Source organism: Hemitrygon akajei, chromosome 16, assembly GCF_048418815.1.
Source record: "Hemitrygon akajei chromosome 16, sHemAka1.3, whole genome shotgun sequence".
NCBI classification, from domain to species: Eukaryota; Metazoa; Chordata; class Chondrichthyes; order Myliobatiformes; family Dasyatidae; genus Hemitrygon; species Hemitrygon akajei.
Genome location: NC_133139.1, coordinates 30,533,117 through 30,558,641, shown reverse-complemented (window position 1 = coordinate 30,558,641; position 25,525 = coordinate 30,533,117). Strand labels below are relative to the sequence as shown.

Sequence of the window (25,525 nt, the reverse complement as noted above, 5' to 3'; positions counted from 1 at the left end):
GAAATCGTTCAGGGTTTACCCCAATCAGAAGCCCTGGATGAACGATGAAATCCGGAACCTGTTTAGAGCCAGATCAGAGGCATTCAAGTCTGGAGATCAAGATTGCTACAAGAGGTGCAGGTATGATCTCCAGAAAGCCACCTCTCGGGCAAAGTGGAGATTCTGGTCTAGACTGGAATCGACGAGGAATGCTTGACACCTGTGGCAGGGTTTGAATGCCATAACCTCCTACAAAGCTAAATCTTGTTGCATAGGGAACAGCCGAGCCTCACTTCCAGAGAAGCTCACTGCCTTCTACGCTCACGCTGATCACCAGAACAGGGAGAAATCATCGCGCACCCCCATGTCTCCCTATGATCCTTTGGTCTTAATATCTGAAGATGACATGCGGCTGCCTTCAAGAGAGTGAATCCAAAGAAAGCATCCGGTCTGGTTGGAGTACCTGGCCGAGTACTGAAGACCTGTGCCCAAGAAGAGCATGGTAACCTGTCTAAGTGACTATCACCCACTGACAGTTACATCCACAGTGATGAAGAGTTTTGAAAGGCTGGTGTAGAAGCGCATCAGTTCCTGTCTGAATGGTATCTAGGATCTACTCCAATTCCCCGACCAAAGCAGCAGATGCTGTCTTGTTGGCTCTTCACACAATTCTGGAACATCTGAACAGCAACATCAGGATGCTCTTTATTGATTACAGCTCAGCATTTAACACCATCATCCCTCAAAGCTAATCAATAAGCTCCAGGACCTGGGCCTCAATACCCTCTTGTACAATTGGATCCTAGATTTCCTCACTTGTAGACCCCAGTCAGTTTGGATTGGTAAAAACCTGGAATGGGAACACCAATGCCTCTGAGCAGAAAATCCTGTAAAAGGTAGTGGACTTGGCCCAGTACATCACGGGTAAAATCCTCCCAACCACTGAGCACATCTACATGAAGCATTGCTGTAGAAAACCAGCATCCGTCATCAAAAATTCCCATCTCACAGGCTATCCTCTTTTCTCGCTGCTGCCATCAGGTAGAAGGTACAAAAGCCTCAGGACTCGCATCACCAGGTTCAAGGACAGTTACAGCCCTCAATTGTCAGGCTCTTGAACAAAAGGGGGCAACATCACTTACTTAAGGACTCATTGCTCTGTTATTTTGTTATTTCATGTTTGTTATTTATTGCTATTTATTTATATCTGCATTTGCACAGTTTGTTTACAATTTACAGTTCCTGATGTTTATGGTTTACAGATCCTGTTTACAGTTACTGTTCTATTGATTTGCTAAGTATGCTTGCAGAAGAAAGAACCTCAGGGTTGTATGTGGTGCCATATATGTACTCTGAAAATAAATTTTACTTTGAACTTTTGAACTTTGAATCTGTTGTGTATTTGCAACCTAACTTAGTACTATTAGATAGTGCATATATCATGGCTCGACACTTCATGCTCTGAACGTCTCCTTATTTCTCATTCTCGCTTCCATGCTCCCTCACATCATGTGCTGTTCTGTCCCATACTGATGACATCATCACCATACCTGACAAGTGTCAAACTACATTAACTGACCTTACCATTTCAATACATGACATCCCTCCTTGCCTGAGAAATGAACTTCAATGTTTTAGAACACATTCAACTTACAGCAGTTTTCATTGTTTCAAAACTCACAACTTAAAGTTCTACTTCAATATAAAATTGTTAAACTTCAGAGATTGTTTTCTAACTCTTTGAGGTCCCTCTACCGGTTTCTTTTTGCTTTCGATGTCTGACAATGGCTTTTGCTCACTGTGAACCTGAGCTTGTCCATAACCATCCATTACATTGTCCTCCTGTCCCAGTACCTCATTGTCAAATCCTTGAATTTCCTCCTGTTTGACAGAAGTCTCTCTTGTGTGGAACTTTTTCACATGTGTGGTGTTCCTTGCATACTGCACTCCAGTTGGAGGTTCAACTAACACTTGATTTTCTGTTTTCCTCACCACCCTGCGGGTGTTATGTTGAAAGCTGTGGTGAATTTGTCCCAAGTTTTCTTGCTGGATAAGCACAATGTCTCCAACTTTTACAATAGACTGTTGTGCTCCTCTGTGATTGTCTGTGTACAATTAGTACTTTCCTTTTTGTTTGGCATCCCGATCTTGTACTTCCAGTTCTGCTGTGTGTGCCTCCTTGACGTCTGGTAACTTCACCCTCATTTTGCCTATAGGACATTTCCCTGTAGTGGCATGTCCCACATGTCTATACACAGTTTCCCACTTCCTCACTTTACACTTCCAGTCAATCCTTCTGCTTGAGCAATCCCAAACCTTCTCATCAATGATGCATTTAGGTGCTCCACTTCACCATTTGCCTGAGCCCACTTTGGCATTGTTTACAGGAGTTTGATTCCATTACTCTCACAATATTCCTTGAACTGTTCACGTCTGAATTGAGGTCCAGTATCTGATTTGATTGACACAGGCAGTCCATATCTACAGAAAATGTTCTCAAGACTGTCATTATCTCTCTGTGCAGTTGTAGAGGTCAAAATGTCATATTCATAAAATCGGCTGTAGTATTCAACTAGAATGGAATGGTTTGTTGGTAATGGTCCAAGCAAATCAACAGCTACCTCCTGCCAAGGGCCATCTGGTAACGGTGTCAGTTTTAGTGGTTCTGGAGGGTCGTGTCTAGATGCAGTTTGACAGTCATGACAAGTTCTGCAGTATTTCTCAGCTGCTTTATCCATACCAGGCCACCAAACCTTGGTTCTGAGGTGCAGTTTTGTATCAACGATTCCCAAGTGTGCTTCATGAGCTCGGGCAAGTGCCCGTGTGTGCAAGGCTCTAGGTAAAACAATCTGTGTGTCCCTCTGAGGATAAGATGACCCACTACACACAGCTCATTTGCAGTGGGTGCGTTTGCTTTACCATTCTCAAAGTGTCTATTCACAATGGCTTTACACACCGCCTGCAGCTCTGGATCGGTGGCTGACGCTCTCTCCACCTCTCATGTTGTCGGGGCTTTAGGCAGGGCACTATGAACCTGACATACTCCTCCAAATCATGTTTGTGTCTCTCTCTTTGAGCAGTCCCTCCCTCCCGGCAGCCTGGACAGTGGGTCTGCAATGTTCTGTTTTCCTGGCGTGTGTGTAACTCTGTTGTCATATGGTTGCAGTCTCAAGACCCACCACTCTGTGTGAGCATGGTTTAGGTCTTGGACTGTAAATCATCTCCAAAGGCTTGTGATCTGTGATTAGCTCAAAGTTTCTCCCATACAAATAAGGATGAAGTCTCTCACAGGCCCACATCAGTGCTAACGCTTCTTGCTCTGTATGTGAGTGTTTTCGTTCACAGTCCAAGAGACAACGGCTCACATAGCAGACAGGGACCATCTCTTCACTCTGTTTTTGTATGAGTACTGCTCCCAGTCTGACTGGGCCGGCACTTGCTATTACTTTAGTTGGTGCATCTTTATCAAAATAGGCCAAGGTACCTCTTCTTGCAAGCTCCTCTTTTAGGGCTTTGAGTACTTGTCTCTGTTCTTCTCTGAACTTGAACTAGGTGTCCTTCGTCTCAGTGGTTCTGACAAAGTTGCAAACCGTGGTATGAATCTGCTGCTGTAGCCAACAAGACCCAGGAAGCTCCTCACTTCTGTGACATTTTGTGGTTCACGAGCCTCCATTACTGCTCGCACTTTCTCCTCAGTTGGTCTGATGCCTTTCTGTGACAAGAGACTTCCCATGAAAACTAGTCTGTCCATGTCGAACCTACATTTCTCCGGGTTCAGTCCACACTCTGCGAGTCTCTTTAAGACAGCGTGCGGTCTCTCATCGTGCAGATTTTGTTACAATCATATCATCCGAGATGTTCTCAACTCCTTCCATTCCAGCTGACACATTTGCTATCTGATGCTGGTACTGCTCACTGACTGATGACACACCAGATATCAGTCTCTTGTACCTATACACCCCATTATGCACAGCAAATGTGGTTATCACTCTCGAATCTGGAGTTAGTTCCAGCTGGTTATAGCTCCATCTCAAGTCTAGATTGCTAAACACTGCAGCTCCATTCGTACCCTGTAGTATCTCATCTACAGTCGGAATGGGATATCTCTCCCTCACAATTGCTTCATCTGCCCTTCTCATGTCTGGGCACATTCTGATGTCCTTGCAACACACACGAAAGCTGGAGGAACTCAGCAGCCGGGCAGCATCTGTGGAAAAAAGTACAGTCGACGTTTTGGGCCGAGACCCTTCGGCATGACTCAGGACTCGACATTTTCACAACGCGCCGTTATTTCCAATGGGCGGGCAAGCATTAGACCCTGCATATTCTCCAGTCATTGTCTCCACTCATAGACTGAGTTACATTTTTCCACTATGACATCCCTGATTTGGTTGTCTGTGCCATATAGAAAATTACAGTCTCTTGCTGCCTGCCAAAGGCAAGTAGAGAACTGTTGAACCATCTCGCCTTGCGTTTGGGCAAGCTAGTGAAAATGCTGCTGGGCAATCGTAGTGTTGACCTGGGGAACGGAGTAAGCATTCAGTGCATCCACCAATGCCGCATAGTCTGTGACCTGTCCTGTGTTTGGTAGTGCTGAGAATATATCCTGCACATCTGGTCCTGCAAGATGCAAAAGTAGCTCTCCCCTCCTTTGTTCTGTATTATCCATTGCGTTATCATACACTATCAATCCTTTACCGTCAGCATAAAGTTCAAATGAGTTGAGCCAGCGCATCCAATTTGGACCTAGCACAGCTGGCTCCATAACACGTTGAGAGTGTTGGATCCCAGATTTTTCCATTCTCATCACAAACGCTAAACTTACTTTCAAAGTACGTATCCTCATCGCCACTGCTGTGTATTTGCAGCCAATCTTAGTACTCAATTAGATAGTGCATATATCATGACTCGACACTTCATGCTCTGTATTTGTCTTTATTTCTTATTCTTGCTTCCATGCTCCCTCACACCGTGTGTTGGTCTGTCCCAGACTGATGACATCATCACCGTACCGGACAAGTGTCAAACCACATTAACTGACCTTACCATTTCAGTACATGACAGAATCCACAATCTCTGGCTCTGTCCTCAATGTACCTCAGAAGCCACTGTGACACCAGCGAGCTGATCCCCATTTCCCTTTTGCTTGCAAGCTGCGTGCTGGTCTCAGCAGCTCAATGTTAATGAAGTCCAAGCACCAATTTCTGAGCACCATTCAAAGGTAAAGATGGCAGCACAAACAAGCTGGATGAACTCAGCAGGTCGGGCAGCATCCGTTGCAGCATCTGCAGTGTACTTTGTGTTTAAAGATGGCAGCAGTTCCCTGAAGTCCACAAGAACAGAAATCTTACATCAATTCACCTTCACTTGGCAGTATGGAAGAAAATTTAGAGTCTTGGTCGCATACATTGTGCAGTGTACAATACAATACAACATTATATATGTTGTAATATTAACACTCTATTCCAGAAATAGTGAGTTTATAATCCAATAAATAAAATTATGAAATTGAATTCAACGATGTTGGTAAAAGTGTTTCATTCATGTAACATCAAGTGTGACTTGGGGCAGTAGCAAGACACTGCACAGTTAAAGAAATACTTTTGAATTCCTGTCACAAAGGCGAACCTCTGGAAGGTTTTTTTTCAGAGCTGCCTACAAATCTGGAGTCATGTTGATTGGGATTTCTTTGAAGAGGTTGCCAACACAAACAAATGGCCTCACTACACAGCACTGGGCTGTGACTCTAGTGACAGACAAACACAATACTAGTCTGAATCAAGACAGAGCATTTTGAAGATGGAATAATAAGTGTAACTGGGTGGAATGGGAAATAGGTTGAAAAGTGGAGATGAGGTTAAAGATCGGCCTGTTCATTCAGTCTTGAAGGGATTTTGCTCTGATTTATGTCTTTGGATAGTTTTGTAAGAGATTGATTAACACAATAACAGCCACATTGAAGAAGAGACAAAAAATATTGTGAAATCCTTTTAAGGTTTAATGATGTTCTATTAAATAGTTATGGCAAAATCTTTGGAAAGTAGATTTGTAGCTGTTTACAGGTAAAAGATTAAGAACATGCAGCAGAAGGTCTCTCTGCAAATGGTATGTATCCAGAATTAGACAATAGAGCACAACCTGACCATTTGTGTTGGGATTGTACAAACAAAACCTGGTCCAGGTCCTCTGGGTGCTTGAACGTCGCCCCAACTGCCACAAAATATTGTCTACATTCTAGACCATCACACTGAAAAGGGTTTTACCGAGAGAGCAGACCAGTGTCACCCAGGACATGCCTTCTTCTTGTTGCTACCATCAAGGAGGAGATTCAGAAGCCTGAAGGCAAACACCCAATGATTCAGCAGCAACTTCTTCCCCTCTGCCATCAGGATTTTGAATTGAAATTGTACCCATGAACATACCTCACTATTTTTTTTCTTTTCACACTGCTTATTTAATTTAACATAATTTTACACACACACACACACACACACACACACACACACACACACACACACACACACACACACACACACACACACACACACACACACACACACACACATATAAAACTTACAGTTTTTATTATCATGCATTGTACTGCTGCCGCATAACAACGCATTTCAGGACACATCCCAGTGATATTAAACCTGATTCTGATTCTTTAGTTAAACAAATTTAAGTTTGCTGACAACAACGCTGTTGTTAGCTGAACCAAAGGTGGTGAAACATCAGCACATAGGAGGAAGATCGAAAATCTGGTTGAGTGGTGCCACCACAGCCATTCAGTCAATGTCAGTGAAACCAAAGAGCTGATTGGCGACTACAGGAGGAAGAAGATGGAGTTCTATGAACCAGACCTCATCGGAGATGGAGAGGGCTGGTAGCATTAAATTTCTCGGGGTCAGCATATCAAAGGGTCTATCCTGGGACCTGCACTTAAGTATCATCACAAATAAATCTTGACAGTGCCTCTATTTTCTTAGGAGTTTGCATAGATTTAGCATATCACCGAAAACATTGACAAACTTCCTGATTGCTTCATGGCCTGGTATGGAAGCACCAATGCCCAAGAATGGAAAAGCCTTCAGAAAGTGATGGACACAGCCCAGTCCGCCACAGGAAAAACCCTCCCCTCCACTGAACACATTTATAAGAAGTGCTGCCACAAGACAGCAGACCCTCATCAAAGACCCTCATCATCCAGGGCTTGCATTAAGTTTGAAGTTAATAACTCATCAGGAGTGATTGATAGGTTCGTGGCCTAAGGTAGAAGGAAATGAGTTATTAACTTTAAACTTTCTGCATAATCACTCAAAGAGTTGAACTGCATGTGCCTGTATAACTCATCTCCTTCTACCTTGGGCCATGAACTTATCAATCACCCCTCGTATGTCTGAATTGTATGTACGAAAGCACTCAGAGTTTTTGGAAAGGAGAGGGTGTTTGAGTGAGAACAATTCACAGTGTATGTGGGAGAGGGGAAAGAGGATAATGAGTTTGCTCCTTGTTGAGTCAGCACGGACTCCATGGGTCAAATGACTCCTTTCTGTACATTATGTGTCTGGAGGCAACAGACCATCACTGGAGGACAGGAGAAATTAAACAAAAATACTACCAACAGAGACTTTGACCAACTTCTGTTTGTTTTCTTTTAATTGTCCCCACCATGGAGGATGTCTTCAAAAGGCAGTGTCTCAAGACAGCACTTATTGGTAAGGACCCTTTCCACCTGAAAAATGTCTTCTTGTCATCTCTACTATCAAGGAGGAGATACAGGAGACTGAAGACACACACTCAGTGTTTGAGGAACAGCCATCGGACTTCTGAACTGTCTATGAACACCACCTCGTTATTCCTCTTTTTCATATCATTTTTCGATCCAATCTATCCAGCTATCTGTCTGCCTATGCATTGTGACTTACGGTAATTTTTATGTTTTGCTCTGCTCAGCTGCCACAAAACAACAAATTCCGTGACACATGCCAATGGTAATAAGTTTGATTCTGATTCTGGGTTAATGATCTATGGGTTTTCTCTCTCGTGTTTATTCTGCCACTTTGTTCAGGTCGTTATCTCCCCCTGGGGATCCGCAGCAGATTTGGTGTAATATTTATGAAGGTGCACTGGTCGGTGAAGCATATTCACTGCCAGATCATTGCTGGCTTCACTAAGCAGCTAATTTCTGTGATAGTGCTCTGTAAGACAGCTCATACACCTATCCATCACGCGCAGAGCACATCTCTGTTCAATGGTACGAGAAAGGTCAAACTATTTATTTCCCAGTGGCACCATGGGTTATGAGAGAGAAGGAATTGCAGGTCAGAGGTTGAAACTAATATACAATACACTTGCCACGAGGGTTAAAGATGAGCTTCATTTGTCACACGCACGTTGAAACATAATATGCCGTTTGCATCAATAACCAACACAGTCCGATGATATCCTGAGGGGTATCCTGCAAGAGCTGCCAGGCTTCTGGTGCCAAAGTAGCATGTCTACAACCTACTAACACATGCCATTTTGGACTGTGGGAGGAAATCAGAGCACCTGGAGGAAACGCACATGGTCACAGGGAGAACGTACAAACTCCTCACAGAAAGTGGCAGTAATTGAGCCCCAATCACTGGCGCTGTGAAGCGTTATACTAGCTGCTGTGTTACTGTGCAATTTCACTGTGAGATAGAGTTCAGGAAATTCTTCCCTCAAAGGGGAAACAACTTCATAAAAAGAAACACCAGCATAGCTAGATATGGATAGGGGAATCAAGCGATATGGGGGCAAGGCAGGAACCGGGTATTGATAGTAGATGATCAGCCATGATCTCAAAATGGCGGTGCAGGCTCGAAGGGCCGAATGATCTACTTCTGCACCTATTGTCTATTGTCTATTGTCTATAACTGCAAACTCTGTGTTTCTGGAAGGACGGATTATTACAAGCTAAATGTGCCTGAAGGATAGATATCCCATGAGTCTCGTGTTTGCTGTTTCCTAATGGGGAAACAGAGGAATTACTGGGAAGTTTGCTGTTTAGTAGTAGTTAAACATGTTTAAACATCCAAAACTACTGAATATTAAACTTGCGGGCAATTGCAGCAATTTCTCAGCTTCATACCCTGGAGCTACCCAACAGAGTCACTCGTCACCTGGATGTACTTTAAAGTGTGCTGCCTCAAGAATGCACAGTATTCACCATTAAGGACCCTCACCAGCCAGGACATGCCCTCTCCTCATTAATAAGGAGATAAGGTCTTAATAAGCTGATAAGGAAGGCGGGCTCTGTCGTGGGCAAAGTACTGGAGAGTTTAACATCGGTAGCTGAGCGAAGGGCGCTGAGTAGGCTACGGTCAATTATGGAAAACCCTGAACATCCTCTACATAGCACCATCCAGAGACAGAGAAGCAGTTTCAGCGACAGGTTACTGTCGATGCAATGCTCCTCAGACAGGATGAAGAGGTCAATACTCCCCAATGCCATTAGGCTTTACAATTCAACTGCCAGGACTTAAGAACTTTTTTTTTTTTTTTTTTTAAGCTATTATTAATGCTTTTTGAGTTAGTGATTTAGATGCATATCATATTATTACTGAGTTAAGTATTGTATGTAAGGAGTTTTTGCTACAACAAGTGTATGGGACATTGGAAAAAATGTTGAATTTCCCCATGGGGATGAATAAAGTATCTATCTATCTATCTATCTATCTATCTAATACCAACAGGAAAAATGTAAACGAGCCTGAGAACACGCCCTCGTCAGTTTAAGAGAAGCTTCTTCCCCTCTGCCACCAACCCATGCACCCTACCTCGCTACTTAGCTCTTTTTTCGTACTGTTTATTTGATTATATTTCTTATTGTAACTTGTAGTAATATTTTACATATTGCACTGTACTGCTGCTGCAAGACAAATTTTACAACACGTATAACCATATAACAATTACAGCACGGAAACAGGCCATCTCGGCCCTTCTAGTCCATGCCGAACGCTTACTCTCACCTAGTCTCACCGACCTGCACACAGCCCATAACCCTCCATTCCTTTCCTGTCCATGTACCTATCCAATTTTTTTTTACACACGGTATGTCAATGCTACTAATTCTGATTCTGACATGCACCAGGAGTGGCAAACAGACTGGACATGGTCTACACAGGACAATCCGAAAGATACCATCACTGATAGCCTAGAGCAGGGGTGTCAAACTCATTTTAGGTCACGGGCCGGATTGAGCAAGATGCAGCTTCATGCGGGCCGGATCAGTCGGACGCGTGCGAACGCAGCTTTCGTTGCCTCCGTTTTTTCAGCCTGCTCTCATGTGTCTCAGTCTCTGCTATAACTACAAAGTGTTTCACTTTACAAATTCCGTTTCTTATGAAGAAGACTGCCGAGCAAGACTGCCGAATAAACACTAAAAACCCTGAAAACCTGGTACCCGAATAAACTCAGCATTAGCCATATCATACGCCATAGGCGCTTCGATTACTGGGGCCAGCTTTAATAGTAATTAGATATTATCTCGCGGGCCAAAGATAATTCCACCGCGGGCCGGATTTGGCCCGCGGGCCTTGAGTTTGACATATATGGCCTAGACCTTCCGGCGGACACTCAGTCCGCGTGCATTGTTTGGATTGCAGACGTGGACTTTGCTGCAGACTATAACTGATAAGAGCAGGTCTTTGATTTTTGTGGGTGAGTTTTGCCTCCCTGTCCCCCCCTGCTGTGTTTGTCACCTGCTCCCTCACCCCCCTAGCATGATCTCTGGGAGATAAGCCACTGGGAGAATTCCTTCATGTCTCCTCATTTTAAAACGGCTGCAACAAGCTTTTAGCGAAAGAGCGTGTTAAACAGTAACCTCACCCTGACCTGTAATAAACACTCTGGGAGCCAGCAGACCCTTCTCATTTCAGAGTGTCTTTGAAGTGATTGTCTGGAAGTGGCTGGTCAGCTTTGACCCAATGAAACTGGGGCAGAGACCAAGCCAGCGGCACACACTCCACCTCTTCTGTGTCCCCGAACATAAAAGCTCCCGACACAGCTAAGAGGTCACGTTGGAAGATGCCTCGACTGAAAGAGCCACCTGTCTGTTTACTGACCTCAGTATCTACTACGCTGCTCCCACAGGTAAATTCAATCTCGGAGTGCCCACCTCTGTTCTTGCTGCTGACGTCATATGTCCACTGTAAAGTTAGAGTTGAAGAGAAAAGTATATGCAGAAATACATGGAAGTGGACTGGTCTGGATGATATTTGATGGAGTTGATGCATGTAGCACCTGGCTCCATCTTTTAAACTTTTTTAAGATCGGAACAGACCTTACTACATTATAAACACAAGAAAGTCTGCAGATGCTGAAAATCCGAAGCAACACACACAAAATGCTGGAGGAGCTCAGCAGGTCAGCCAGCATCTACGGAAATGAATAAAATGTCAACATTTCGGGCCGACACCCTTTTACAGAATTGAAAAGGGAGGGGGAAGACACCAGAATAAAAAGCTGGGGGGAGGGGAACGAGGCTAGCTAGAAGGTGATAGGTGAGGCCAGGTAAATGAGAAAGATTGAGGGCTGGAGAAGGAATCTGATAGGAGAGAAGAGTGGACAATAGGAGAAGGAAGGAGGATGGGACCCAGGGAGAAGTAATAGGTAGGTGAGAAGAAGTAAAAGGTTCGAGAGGGGAGGGGGGAGAAATTGATATTCATGCCATCAGATTAGAGGATACCCAGATGAAATATAAGCTGTTGTTTCTCCATCTTGAGGGTGGCCTCATCTTGGCACAAGAGGAGGCCATGGACTGATATGTCAGAACAGGAGTGGGAATCGGAACTAAAACGGTTTGCCACCGGGAAACCTCGCTTGTGGTGAATGGTGTAGAGGTGCTTGACGAAGTGGCACCCCAATTTACGATGGGTCTCACCAATGTAGAGGAGGCTGCATCAGGAGCTGATCCCAGCAGATTTGCACATGAAGAGTTGCCCCACTTGGAAAGACTGTTAGGGGCCCTGAATGGAGGTGAGGGAGGGGGTGTATGGACAGGTGCAGCACTTTGGCCACTTGCAGGGATAAGTGCCAGGAGATTAGTGGGGGGGGGGGGGTCAAATGGACAGAGGAATCGCGGAGGGATTGACCCCTGTGGACAGTGGATGGTGGGGATGGGGAGGTAAAGATATGATTAGTGGTATGATCCCTTTGGAGATGGAGGAAGCTGCAGAGGATGATGTGTTGGATGTGGAGGCTCATGGATTGGTAGGTAAGGACAAGAGGAACTCTTTCACTGTGAAGGCGGCAGGAGCGTAGATGTCCGGGGAATGGAGGAGATGCGGGTGAGGGCAACTTCAAAACCCTTTCTTTGGAGAAGGATATCACTGACGTCCTTGAAAGCAAGGCCTCACCTTGGGAACAGATGCTGCAGAGGCTCCAGAACTGAGAAAAGGGGATAGAATTTAACAGGAGATGGGTGGGAAGAGATATGGTCAAGATAACCATGGGAATCCACAGGTTACTACATTACTGTCTTTAGGAGAGGGTAAGTTTGACTTTTTGCATATTAATTTTTTACTTAATTATCATTTTACAATTAGCAATAGGGTGGTAAAGAAAGCAAATGTCATACTTGTCTTCCTCACTAGGGGCACAGAGTATACGAGTCAGGAAGTCATGGTTTACATGTATAAAACTTTGGTTACACCAGACTTGCATGCATTTAAACCCAGGAACTAGGACCAAGAGCAGGTCATTTGGCTCAGTGAGTTTGCTCCGCCATTCAAATTTGTCTCGATGTGAGATGAACTGAGGCTGTGGGCCTTCTCTGGGCTTCGTATCTATGGACTCAATTTCGTTCTGAATGCTGTCGCTTGCTTTTATTGTTTGCATGATCTGTGTGTGTGTGTCTCTCTCTCTCTCTCTCTCTCTCCATTGAGTGTCTGTCAGTATTTTATTGAATAGGTTTTTTCAGGTTTCTTGTTTTGTGGTTGCCTGTAGGGAGACAAATCTCATGGTTGTATACCTTATATATATTTCGATAATAAATAGACTTTGGACTTTGAAATTAGATTAGAGCTGGTTAACCTTTCCCCATACTCCCTATGATTATCAGCAATTTCTCTGTTATGATGGTTAAGTGGGCATGTACAAAGTTGAACATATTGTCATTTGTCAAATACATAAGAATATTTATATGGGTGCAATAAAAAGCTTACCTGCACCAGCATCACGGGCACATAGCCTCATATAAGCAGCATTCACAAAAAAAACCCCATAAATTATACACATTTTTTAAGAAAACACAATTAGAAAGAAAACAAAGTCCATTTTAGTGCAAAGTGGCTGAAGTGGCCCCCAGTGAGATTGCACTCTCATAACTCTCCTTAGGAGTAGTTTATTCCTAATATGAGGGAGTGAAACCAAATGCTTGGTAATTTATTGGTTTTAGATGACTTGCCTATGAATTATGCTTTTACATTAATGATCAGTTGTAAATTCAGTAGTGTGAGGCCTGTCTTTGTGGAGTCCCTGAAGGAAATTAAAGCCTTAGGGCCAAAGGAAGGGAAGATTCTGGTTGACAGTCAAGAATCATAACATCAGGACCAAAAATTGGGTTGAGCAATCAGAAGTTTTTGGGATAGGTTGTGAAGGCTGAGTAAACAGCATATAAAAACTGCATAGGATTGGATAAACCACCAGTGACAGGGCCAGAGTCCTCCAATGATAAGCCTGGTTCTATATACACATATTCCAGAACACTGCATTCTCATTTGCTGCCGTGCTACTGCTTCGTGCTGTCTCTCCGTAAATGCTACCCCCTCCCCATCTCTCTCTTTCTCTCTCCCTCCCTCTCCCTGTTTCCTTCTCTTTGGTTGAGTTTCTTTGCTTGATGCTGTCTCATCCTTCACCCTCTCTCGTCCTGCCTCTTTCACACTATCTTGCACTATCTTGTTTTATACTGTACATTTTCTCCCCTGGTCAAGAGTCTTGTTTCTGACACTATCCCTGGTTCTCTGGTCTAGCCTATTACTCCTTCTACCTCAGACTTCTTGTATGTTGTTAAGGTTTTACAGTGACTCGAGTTTGTTTGCAATGGTGCTTTTATTTACAGACTTCTGAGTGCTCCTTTGATTAAAATGTAACTGTTGCTGCCTCATTCTTTTGAAAAGAGACTGTATTTTCCTGGCAAATATCTCCTGCAGTCCAATCAGTGTGGACTTTGGAAAGTGTAGCTCCCAGTGTGATAGTAACCGGCGATCAGCAAGTTACAACTCTGAAATTGTTGGATTCTCCAAACATCTCTCAGTGCTGGAACAACTCCAGACACATAAGGTGATTTATTATTTTAACAAAAAAATATTTAATACTCAAACTAATGAGTATTTTTTAAGGAAACCTGGGGAACATTTCTGTGGTCGTATCACGTGCAATGATGTGCCTGATTGGAGAGCACTGAGCCTGCGCGGGGTTTGCCAGAATGTTCCAGCACGTGGCGGGGGTTAAGACGTGTTTGTTTATTACTGTAAATAAAAGTTCTCTAATTCTTCCAGAATATGATTCTTTACTGTTAACCCACAGTATGTTTAAACAGAAGTAACATAACAATTTCTGTGGAGTGTTAGATGAAATTTGGCATCAGGAGAACCCTCTTGTTCAAATACTCTAAGTTTAGAGTTGCAAACCTTAAACAGTGGAGAATGCATGTAAATATTTTCAGGGTGTAATAAGGATGAAATTAGGTTATTCAACTTCCTCAAGACTGTGCTGCCTTTCAGTCGGGTTCTGAATGATCCACATTTTTAACTCAATTTACCCATCTAGCCTTTAACATTAATCCAGATAAATGGAAGGAGATGGGCCAACAAGAGTATAACATAGACAGAAGTGGTAGAAACCTAGGGAGTGTTGATCCTGCAAACATGAGGAAATCTACAGATGCTGGAAATTCAAGCAATACACACAAAATGCTAGTGGAACACAGCAGGCCAGGCAGCATCTATAGGGAGAAGCGCTGTCAACGTGTTGATCTTGGTTCAGTCCTGACCTCAGGTGCAGTCTATGTTGAGTTTGTCCATGACCACATGGGTTTCCCCTCCTGGGGCTTAGGTGTCCTATTTCCATCCCCGGTAGGGTAATTGGCTACTGTAAGTTATTCCTTAAGATAGTCAAAAGGGAGTTAATGGACATATGCAAGAGAGATTAAGTTGTAATGAGGGAAGGATGGGGTTGCACTTTGGGAGGACAGACCAGGGTAGGACATTCACAGTGAATGGTAGGACACTGAGGAGTGGGGTAGAGCAGAGGGATTGAGGAATACAGATCCATAATTCCTTGAAGGTAGATAGGGTCACAAAGAGAACTTTTGGCACACTGGCCTTCACAAATTGGACTATTGAGTACAGGAGCTGGGATGTTATTGTGAAGTTGTTATAAGACATTGGTGAGGCCAAATTTGGAATATTGTGTGCCCAATCTGGTCACCTACCTACAAGAAAAATATCAATAAGATTGAAAGAGTACAGAGAAAATTGCTGGAAGTTGAGGAGCTGAGTTATAGGGAAAGTTTGAATGTCAGGACTTTATTCTGGGGAGCGTAGGCAAGTGAGGGGAGACTGGATAGGTTTGCAGTATGCAAAATGATGAGGGGCGATAGGGTAAATGCAAACAAGCTTTTACCACTGAACTTGGGTGAGACTAATATAGAAGTCATAGGTTAAAGGTAAAGGGTGATTTTTTTTAAAAGGGAACCTGAAGGGGATCTTCTTTACTCAGAGGACAGTGAGAGGGTGGAACGAGCTGCCAGCAGGAGTGGTGGATACGAGTTCGATGGTAATATTTAAGGGAAGTTTGGATAAGTACATGGATTTGAGGTGTTTGGAGGGCGATGGTCCAGGTGGAGATTGAAGGGATTGGGCAGAATAATAGTTTGGCATGTACTAGATGGGCTGAATGGCCTGCTTCAGTGCTCTATAACTCTACAGGATTGATGGGATCACTTCAGTCAGAACCTCTACGCACTTGATGGGCTGGAAGAACAAGACCTTGTGCAGAACCCCAAGAAAACCTCTTATTTATGTTCCGGCCTCAAGGAAAAGCTTTCCACATTCACAAATTGTGAGAATTACAGATGAGCGGATAGGAGGTTGGTGGAGGGAGGAGGGTAGCTTTCAGCATGAGCATGTTGGACCTCAGCCAGCCCACCTTCAATACATGGTGCGTGGAGCAAGGAGGAGGGTGCTTTAGGCTTTCTGCTGACCCACCCACGTCCAGCAGGGCAGAATTAAAACATGGATCTCTTCCTCCTCCCTTGGGCTGCTCCGACTTTCTTTCCCAGGTGTCACTAAGGAAAGGAGAAATGTAAACACTTCAGAGAATTGACTGTGACAGGACTGGCAGGTATTTGTTTCCACAGCTTGAACCTGGTTCTCCTCTGAAAGTCAAAGACATAAATGCTAACTCTTGTCTCCCTACCTATTTCCCGACCAGCTGAATCTTCCTGGCATTTTACACATTAATTTCAGATTTCCTGCATAATTTAACTTTGTAGCTGCCTGAAGTATGAAAGCGGATTGCAGGATGAACAGAGTTGAAATTTTTTGCTTAAGTATGAAAGTGTTACACAGGAAATAAGAATTCTTCCCTAACTCTATCAATCCCCTGGATTTATCTTCTGAATATGGCGAAAGTCAGGTGTTGGAATAGGATAAGCCTGGATAATTTTCCATGCTTCTGTGTAAATTAAAATAGTGTGATTAACCGAGTTTGAACAGTTTGGCTAGAGATATGGCTTCTTCTGGAGCATTGCTTTTCCATCTAAAAGTTGTCCTGTCCGGTAGCTTTTGATGACATTTTTTAATGTCGTGTGAAGTAATTAGATCAATTGGTTACATATCCACTTCTGTGGTGGGGGAGCTTTGAAAGGAAGTCAAGATGGATTAGCACTTCAACCTTAAAATAGCTGTAAATGCTTCAGCAACATGTTTTGACGCTCGAGTGCTCGTTATTGATGATGGGAATTGTCCTGTTAGCTTTTTGTTTGCTCATTAGCAGGTAGATGAAAAGGGTTGAGAGAGAAACTAGATCAGCCATGACCAAATGGAGGAGCAGACTCGACTGGGCTGAATGGCTCGATTCTGCTCCTGGAGGTTATCGTCTTATGGAAGACAGAAATAAAACAGATGATGCCAAGAGAAAACAAACTCAGCAGTTCGGGCAACATTGTCAAGAAGAGAAGCAGACTTAATATTTCTGATCCATTACCACTGGTAATGGTAATACCACATATCATTTCTGGGGAAGAGTTTTTTGACTGTTTCCATTTCCTCAAATGCTGCCTGATTCACTGAGTGTTTCCAGCAATCTGTTTTTACCTCTGAATGGGCAAGATGACACTTGTCTTGTTTAGTTGGAACTGTCTCTCATCGCTCCGTCATGTTATTTGCTTACCTTAATCCAGAGCAGGAGCAGGGTAGACTCTGGACGTTGCTGGGATGCTGAGAAGCCTGTTGTGTCCAGGTGAGGCTGTGTGCCAGCCAATTTGGGTGAGGTTCGAGCGCTTTTTGGATGGAGTTAGAGAGCTGGGGGCGGTTGAGGCATGCCAGTGCAACGGAAACCCTACAGGATGTGTTCAATCAGCCATTCTGAAAACATAGTTCCCTGACAGTCCATTGGAGGTCACTGTGGATGTAGGCAGATGCTCAGACTGAGCTATACCAGGCACTTGATGCACGTTTTGGTGATGGCCTCAGGGTTCACTGAATCTTGGTGGACAGTTGTGATGTTCAGCTCGTTTAATAATGGATTGGCAGTCCTGGTGGTTGAAAAAGGACGTGTGCATTGACATAGTACCAAAGGTGGTCTAAGGAGATCCCAAATACTTCTCAGCCTAAAAACCTGCTACTGTTTAATGCAAAAAATAGAGAAACCTACAGTACCTCCCTCAACAATTATGTGAGAATAAAATGATCTGTTTCTAATTATGTTGGGTCAAGTTTAACTCCCATTTCCAGAGGATATTTTAGCCCCTTCTCTGGGATTAGGTGGGTCTGTGGAATTCGTTGCCACGTGTGGCTGGGGAGGCCAAGTCATTGGACATATTTAAGGCAGAGGTTGATCGATTCTTGATTAGTCACGGCATAAAGGGATATGCGGAGAAGGCAGGAGACTGGGGCTGAGAAGGAAATGGATCAGTCATGATAAAATAGCGGACAGACTCGATGGGCCAGATAACCTAATTCTGCTCCTATCCTATTGGTCTTATAACACCCCATTTGAAAACCTGATGTGGTGCTGAGAGTGGTGGGGGCAGGGACGGGGCAGAGTGGGGCGAGATGACGTAATAATCAGCAAGGCTCTGTGCAGCTTAACCATTCTTACAGACATAACCAAGCTCCATTATTTAAATGATTTCAACAAATTTCATTTTCATTCTGGATGGGATGCTATGGCACCTATTGGGTCTGGAGAGACAGAGAAATTTCACATAGTTGTGGCCTCTGTTAGGAACAAATGAAAAAACTGAGATTGCAAGACTGTAGTCCATTCAGGAATCTTAAGTGTGAATCTGTACAGACCCATCCCTAGCTGAATATTAGTGTGGAGGTGGCAACTCCACACAACTAGAGGGGCAAAAACAATGATAATCAAGTCTAACATTCTGCACTAGATTGGCATTTATTTAGAGCAAGAGAATGAGATTTATATGGAACTCTTCAGGAACGAACCCATCCTTCAACTGGTGCAGCAATCTACCTGCTGGAGGATCTCAACGTTTCAGGTCAAGACTATTCATTGGGATCGCGGCCTGAAATGCCCATTTCATTTCAGAGATGCTGTTCAGTTCCTTTTGATTGTTGCTCCAGATGTGAGCATCAGCCGTTGTGTCTCCATTCGATTGGTGCATTGAGTATTTAGACAACACATGAAGCTCCTCCCGCCCACCTGATTGAACACCACACGTGTGTAACCATCTCACTGCTACTTGTCCAGTTTCCGTTTGGATACAAATATGCTCCTCACCTCAACGATTCCTTATGGTAACACGATCCACGTTCACACCACCCTCTGTGCAAGCAAAAACTCTCCTGGGTTCCCCAGTGGAAAGTAATTTATAAACCCTAATTTTTGATGTACTGACAACAACATCATTTCCTCCGCAGAGCCTGTCCCTGTGCAGTATACCTCTGTGATTCGATCTGGTCAGTGTTAATTGCCCAGGGTTTCACAAGGAGAATACTGATTGCCTGTGATTGCATCTAACAAGTTGTAAAGATCTCACTACCTTCTGTACGAGGAAAGGAAATAAACACCTCCATTACCCAGCACCTAGACACTGCATAATGAGATGATGGGCAGTGGGTTGAGGGAGATTTATTCCCTGCATAATGAGGTGATGGGCAGTGGGTTGAGGGAGATTTATTTCCTGCATAATGAGGTGATGGGCAGTGGGTTGAGGGAGATTTATTCCCTGCATAATGAGGAGATGGGCAATGGGTTGAGGGAGATTTATTCCCAATTCCCAGGCTTTACAATGTTACAGAACCAGCAATAGTGATTGTTGCACCAAACATAGGATACAGAGGCTAAGTTACAGCACTCTTGTCCAGAGATCTGGAGACTTGGAGGATGGAGTCCAAATTCAAGATGGCAGCCAAGGGAGTCAAATTCAAATATTAAATAAGTCTGGAATTTTAAAAAATCTGTTGTTGCAACGGTGACCACAAAGTTGATAGATTATTGTAAAAACCCTGCCCTTGTCCCCAGTGTTTTCAGAAATAGGAATCTGCTGCCCTAACCAGTTTGGGGGCTTTACGTGACTCTAGACTCACATTAATGTGGTTCTAACTGACCTCTGCAAAGCCCCAGAGAGCCAATTACTTCAGGGTCAGTTTGGGCAGGTTAATAGTTACTCATCTAGCCAATGAAGACGGTAATAAAATTGCAGTGTTAAGCATGTTTGTGACTGTTACCCACACTGCTTAGAAGATCTGACACAGGGCAGTCTTGATCACTCATCAGAGCCCCACCCCATTCCACCAATTTCAGTGACACTCCTCACCCTCATGAAATGTTCTCACATCTGCTTTTCTTTCTGTTGGTCACAGACCACCATCAGCCCTCATCCTCTTATCTCCCACTGCCTGACAATGCTGGCTTTTGTTATGCTCTGTAGTCGATAAACATGGAATTTTGGCTAACGAGAAAGAATCTGCAGACGCAGATTTGGGTTATTCCTTTACAGCCTTACTGTGCTGCTGGGCAGGGTGCATTTCCCAGGGGGTCCCTTTCTCACAGGTTTTATGTTCTGCATTAAAAATGCTTCATCCTGGTTAATTTCTGAGACTTCCATGCTTCACAGTAAACAGCTATTTCATTATTCAGTTGTAAAGAGAAAAGATGTTACAGAAAATATAAAATTAAATTTTCAATTGGAATTCATTGCCACAGACAGCTATGGAGGTCAGGTCATTGGGGATATTTAAAGCAGAGGTTGAATGATCTTGATTAGTAAGGGTGTCGGAGGTTATGGGGAGAAGGCAGGAGGATGGGAGGCTGAAGGGGAAAATATAAAGTAGGTTCTGAAAGAATCATCCATGATCGAATGGAGTAGCAGGCTCGATGGGCTGAAAAGCCGAATGCTGCTCATGTGTCATATGGAATTGGCTTATTGTTGTCACGTGTACTGAGATACAGTGAAAGGCTTGTTTTGCATACAGATCAAATCATTACACAGCGCATTGAGGTAGGATAAGGTGAAATATAACAATGCGGAATAAAGTGTAACAGTAAAAGTGCAGGTAAATAATAAGGTGCAAATTTATAACGAGGCAAATGGTGAGATTCTGTATTTAACCAACAGAAAAACTAGCTGAAAAGCTGCTCCTTTATTTAGTATCCCCATTATTATTTAGACTTTTGCTCCAGATATCTCCCTGTCCACTTACCAAGGCATTGTACAAACCCTCAGATACACGTTGAAAACAAGGGGATACCACATGGAAGTTTCACGCTGCGAAACCAGGTGAAACCACTACATAAACAGAGCACATTATCCGGAGACGTATCATGGTTACACACTGAGGGAATGTGAGGCAATACTGGAAATACTACAAGGCAGCACCACACAATACACCACATGGAAGTGTTGATTTATCTATTTATTGACTGATTGATTGAGATTAAGATACACAGTGGAATAGGCTCTTCTGGCCCTTTGATCTGTGCTGCCCAGAAACACCCCCCCCCCCCCCCACAGCGCCCAATTTAATCCTAATTTAATCACGGGATAATTTACTATGACCAATTAACTTCGGACTGTGGGAGGAAACCAGAGCACCCCGAGGAAAGCCACACCATCACGGCAAGAACATACAAACTCCTTACAGGCAGCAGTGGGAATTGAACCCAGGACCCTGGTACTGTAAAGTGTTGTGCTAACCACTACACGCTACCGTGGAAATACCACATTGGCACACTGAGATTTTTCCATTGAAATATTACATGGAAGCGTTCCAATACGTTGCATAGAGATGTAACCCAGACATCACATAGAAAATACCAATACCAAAACACCACTGTGAAGTTCTTGTGTGTAGTTTCATCACATAATCTGCATACGGGCTCAGTAGGTAGATCTTAACCCTTGGTCTAATCACCAAAGTTGGCCATGGGTTAAACTCTAGCTCATGTCTGCGTAGAGCAAGGCCTAGAGCAGCATTTGTCGCTGTGGAGGGAGGTGGTGCTAGGACATCAGTGGCCCACATTGTGGATTTCTTCAGAAATTAGCACAGAGTATTGTTACATGCCCGTGTGTGATCTCGGGCCTGAGGGCGGAGGGTTGATTATATGGCAACATGAAGCACAGGAGATCAACAGCAGAAAGCACTACATCTCTTCCTGTACTGTGCCTAATACAGCATCTGTACCTTACCACTGGGATTCCGCACATGTCTAAAATCGGGGAATCAGCGAGAATACGGGGTGGGGGGGGTGGTGGCCAAGTCAGTTGGGAAGGGTAGGGAGGTGACGGTTAGTCCTACAGTCAAGACTAAGCTGTCTAACTTCTAGAAAATGATTAAAACAATGGCAAATATTGTTCCTGGCAAAAATAAAAATGACCTATGTGTTGGACTGCCTGTTGGTGTATGCAGAGAAAGTTGAGGTCAAAGCAAATTTATTATCAAACAACATGAATGTTATCATCTACTATCTTGAGGAAGAGAAAATCTGCAGATGCCAGAAGTCAAAGCAACACACACAATGCTGGAGGAACTCAGCAGGCCAGGCAGCATCTATGGAGAAAAAGTACAGTCCTACTGTCAGCCCAAAGCTTTGTCTGTACTTTTTCCACAGATGCTGCCTGGCCTGCTGAGTTCCTCCAGCATTTTCTGTGATATACATCTTGAGATTCATTTTCTTGCAGGCATTTACATGAGGAGAAAGAAATCCAATAGATTTTATTTTTAAAAAGTATGCATAAACTAAGACTGACAAACAGCCAAAATGCAAAAGAAGACAAATTGTACAAATTAAAGAAATTAAAGAATAAATGATTCTTGCAAGCCCTCCCATATAACTCGTATCATCAACCCTAAGATATGGTTAAAGGCCATTTTGTGCTCATTGTTTTTAAGAACAACGGGGCTGCAGTCTGAGATATGGTGATCGGTGTCTGAGCAATTGTCCTCTGTGAAGCTTCATGGACAGAGTTTCATAAAGTGTCGCTGAGAGAAGCCATTTTTATAGCCTTGTTCTGTTTAGCTCCCTGTAGGTGGGGTTTGAGATGTGTACCCACTGAATTTGAATCAGTTGTGCTGGACAGCCCACATGGTTTGGAGCTTATTCAGACCGTGCAATCATGCGAGGTGCAAGAGAATTGCTACAGACCGCCCCATGTGGAGTATTACTATGTGATCACCATTAACTCCAGGGGTGAGAAGGAAGAGGAGCTCAAGGTACTGCAGGTGTTAATTACTCAGCTGCGACCGTTTGCTCAGCGCTTGGCTGCTGTTCTACTCGGGTTTCTGAAGTGACTGTGCCTCTTTGTTGTGCTAATGTTGCAGGAAATCGATGTTGGCAGATGTTCAGGATTGTGTACTGCAGGAAGTGGACGTCTCCAAAGGTAAGCACACATGGCCCATCGAATCCCCCACTCTCCCACCCTCTCATCCACTCCTGCTAGGATTTGCTTTCTAAGGATGCAGACTGCAGCTTCTGTGTCAGATCTAGAACTCAAACCACTTGGCATTAGATAGATACTTTATTGATCACAAAGGAAATCACAGTGTCACGGTAGCATTACAAGTGCACAGATATACAAATATTAGCAGAGAAGTAAGAAAGAATAAAAAAACAAGTTACCTCAAATAGTCTAACAGGAGGGGTTCATTGCTTCCCCGGCTATAGGCCGACTCATTATAGAGTTTAATGGCCGAGGGTAAGAATGCTCTTTGGAGCAGTGTAGTTCTCTTAGTCAATTACTAAAAGTCCTCCTTTGTTCAGCCAAGGTCACACTCAGAGGTTGAGAAACATTATTGCAATCTTCAGAGGCTTGGAGGCCAAACTTTTCAGCTCATAAAGTCAACTGTTTACTCTTTTCCATAGATGCTGCCTGGCCCGCTGAGTTCCTCCAGCATTTTGTGCACGTTGCTTGGATTGCCAGCATCTGCACACTCTCTCATGTTTGGAGTTAAGGATCACTCATTATTTTAGCACCACTATTTTAAATCTCATTCCTTCCATTGAGATCTACTGAAATGACCCTGAAAGGTTTCAAGTTAAGCTTGATGATTTCTGCACCATAGAATTATTAACAGACCATTATACATAATCTTTTTATTGCTTGGATTGAATTGCTTGGGCTTGGATTTAAAACATCAAGAACTTAATTGATCTGAGTTTCAGGGGAGTTGTTTGTATTGTTAAGTGATGACCCATTGATAACATCAGTTATCATATCAAGGTTTACACATGGTTTAATCCCAAACAAGGGAGATCTTTGACACTCTGAACATTTTTGTCATGCTTGTTTAAACACACAGTACAAATTTTAAAAATGAACCTGTTCCACTTGCATGTTACAGATACTCTTATATCCTTGTTCAAAGATATGTGCATGGCAATGCATATTATAGATGGGATGAAAGTTGTCTAATTTATATGTATATACTGTACACATATCAGGTGTCCTATGTTCTCTGATGAATGGACAATGTATGGTTCCATTCACAATTCTTCTGATATTTATGTGACCTGTGTTCACAAACTACACAAATCCAGACATACAAATAGCATTCATGCAATGCAGATACCAGGCATATTGCTTTATTATTTATATGTCTTTTAAAAACATATTTTCTGAGAGGGTTATTTTTAATAGTCTGCTTACAAAATCATAGATGCAGGATTATACCATTAAGATAGTGTCAAATCCATAGATTCTGCATTCCTTATTTCCCTATATTATCCATCTGCTTTGGAATTCTGCTTGCTTCAACATGGAACTTGTCTACGCATTTTCAGTTTCATTGTCACAGATAGCCGGTTTAAATGGCACAATTTAAAAGGGTGCCTATGCTGTCAGAACTAGGATATGGAAACTCAAGGCTACTTTGGGTTTGGATTTAAAACAATCAAGATATATTGTAATAATACCGTTGTCTGCATTTTAAGGCATAATGCTACGTATTTATTTGTTTCTTATCTTTAATTTTTACAGGGACAGTCGTAATAAAGGTCAATGTGTGGCTTGGGAAGGCGACTCATCCAATGGCTGCTCTCCTCAGGAGTATGAAATTCATGCAATCATGAACAGACATAGAAAATCAGGAACATCTACACCATCAAATCCTGTAAGTGCCACTGGACAACTTCATGATGATCAAGGAAATGATGCAGGAGCACACCAGCTACAAAAACAGTACCCGATGTAAGATGCCTAGACTGATAATGCAGCGCAGAGAAAGTAATCCCTTCCAAAAGTCTTGGACATCATGAGGCTGGTTTGCATAATGCACTGGCGGAACATCAGTCATTCATCTCCCCCCTCCCGAAGACACTGGGATATGGCTGCATCTGCATCTCTTCCACTTGGCCATTCGGGATTTACATTGACCAAGATCCATTTGCCTCTGACCTGATGACTATTGTCATACTAGATGTGTGGTGACCCCTCATCTAGCCCTCGCTCCCATGGTGCAAGCACTGAGTTCAATTAATATCATCAACTCAGCATAGATTAACTATTGATCAAATAAGATCATCTTCAAATTTAAAGAGGGAAGTCCAAGCTTAAGGGACAGTTCAGCAGTGACCATTCCATGATGCTCTCTGGAAAAAGGAGAAATCAGGGAAAGGTCAATTGGCTTGTAAATCCGTCCTCAGCTATATTCCGTGTTCTTACCCATGTGAGCTCCGATTGCTTCAATGTAGACCTTGTCTACTTATTCTGTTTGAGCATGATTGCCACAAGTAGTCACACAAGGTTTATCTCCTCACAAGTCCTAGAACCCTTCCTATGATATCATGTGAACTTTCACACAATTTGATTTTTCCTGAGTCCTCTTGAGTACTC

General features: G+C 43.3%; 1 protein-coding gene across 1 annotated transcript; it reads left to right on the top strand.

The window, feature by feature from the left end:
- The first annotated feature begins 17,444 nt into the window (after positions 1-17,444).
- On the top strand, positions 17,445-24,829 carry pnhd (pinhead). The gene is given in 5 exon segments (XM_073069482.1): positions 17,445-17,683; positions 22,724-22,907; positions 23,016-23,074; positions 24,671-24,768; positions 24,771-24,829. Coding segments are annotated over 5 exon segments (639 nt in total).
- The last annotated feature ends 696 nt before the right edge of the window (positions 24,830-25,525 follow it).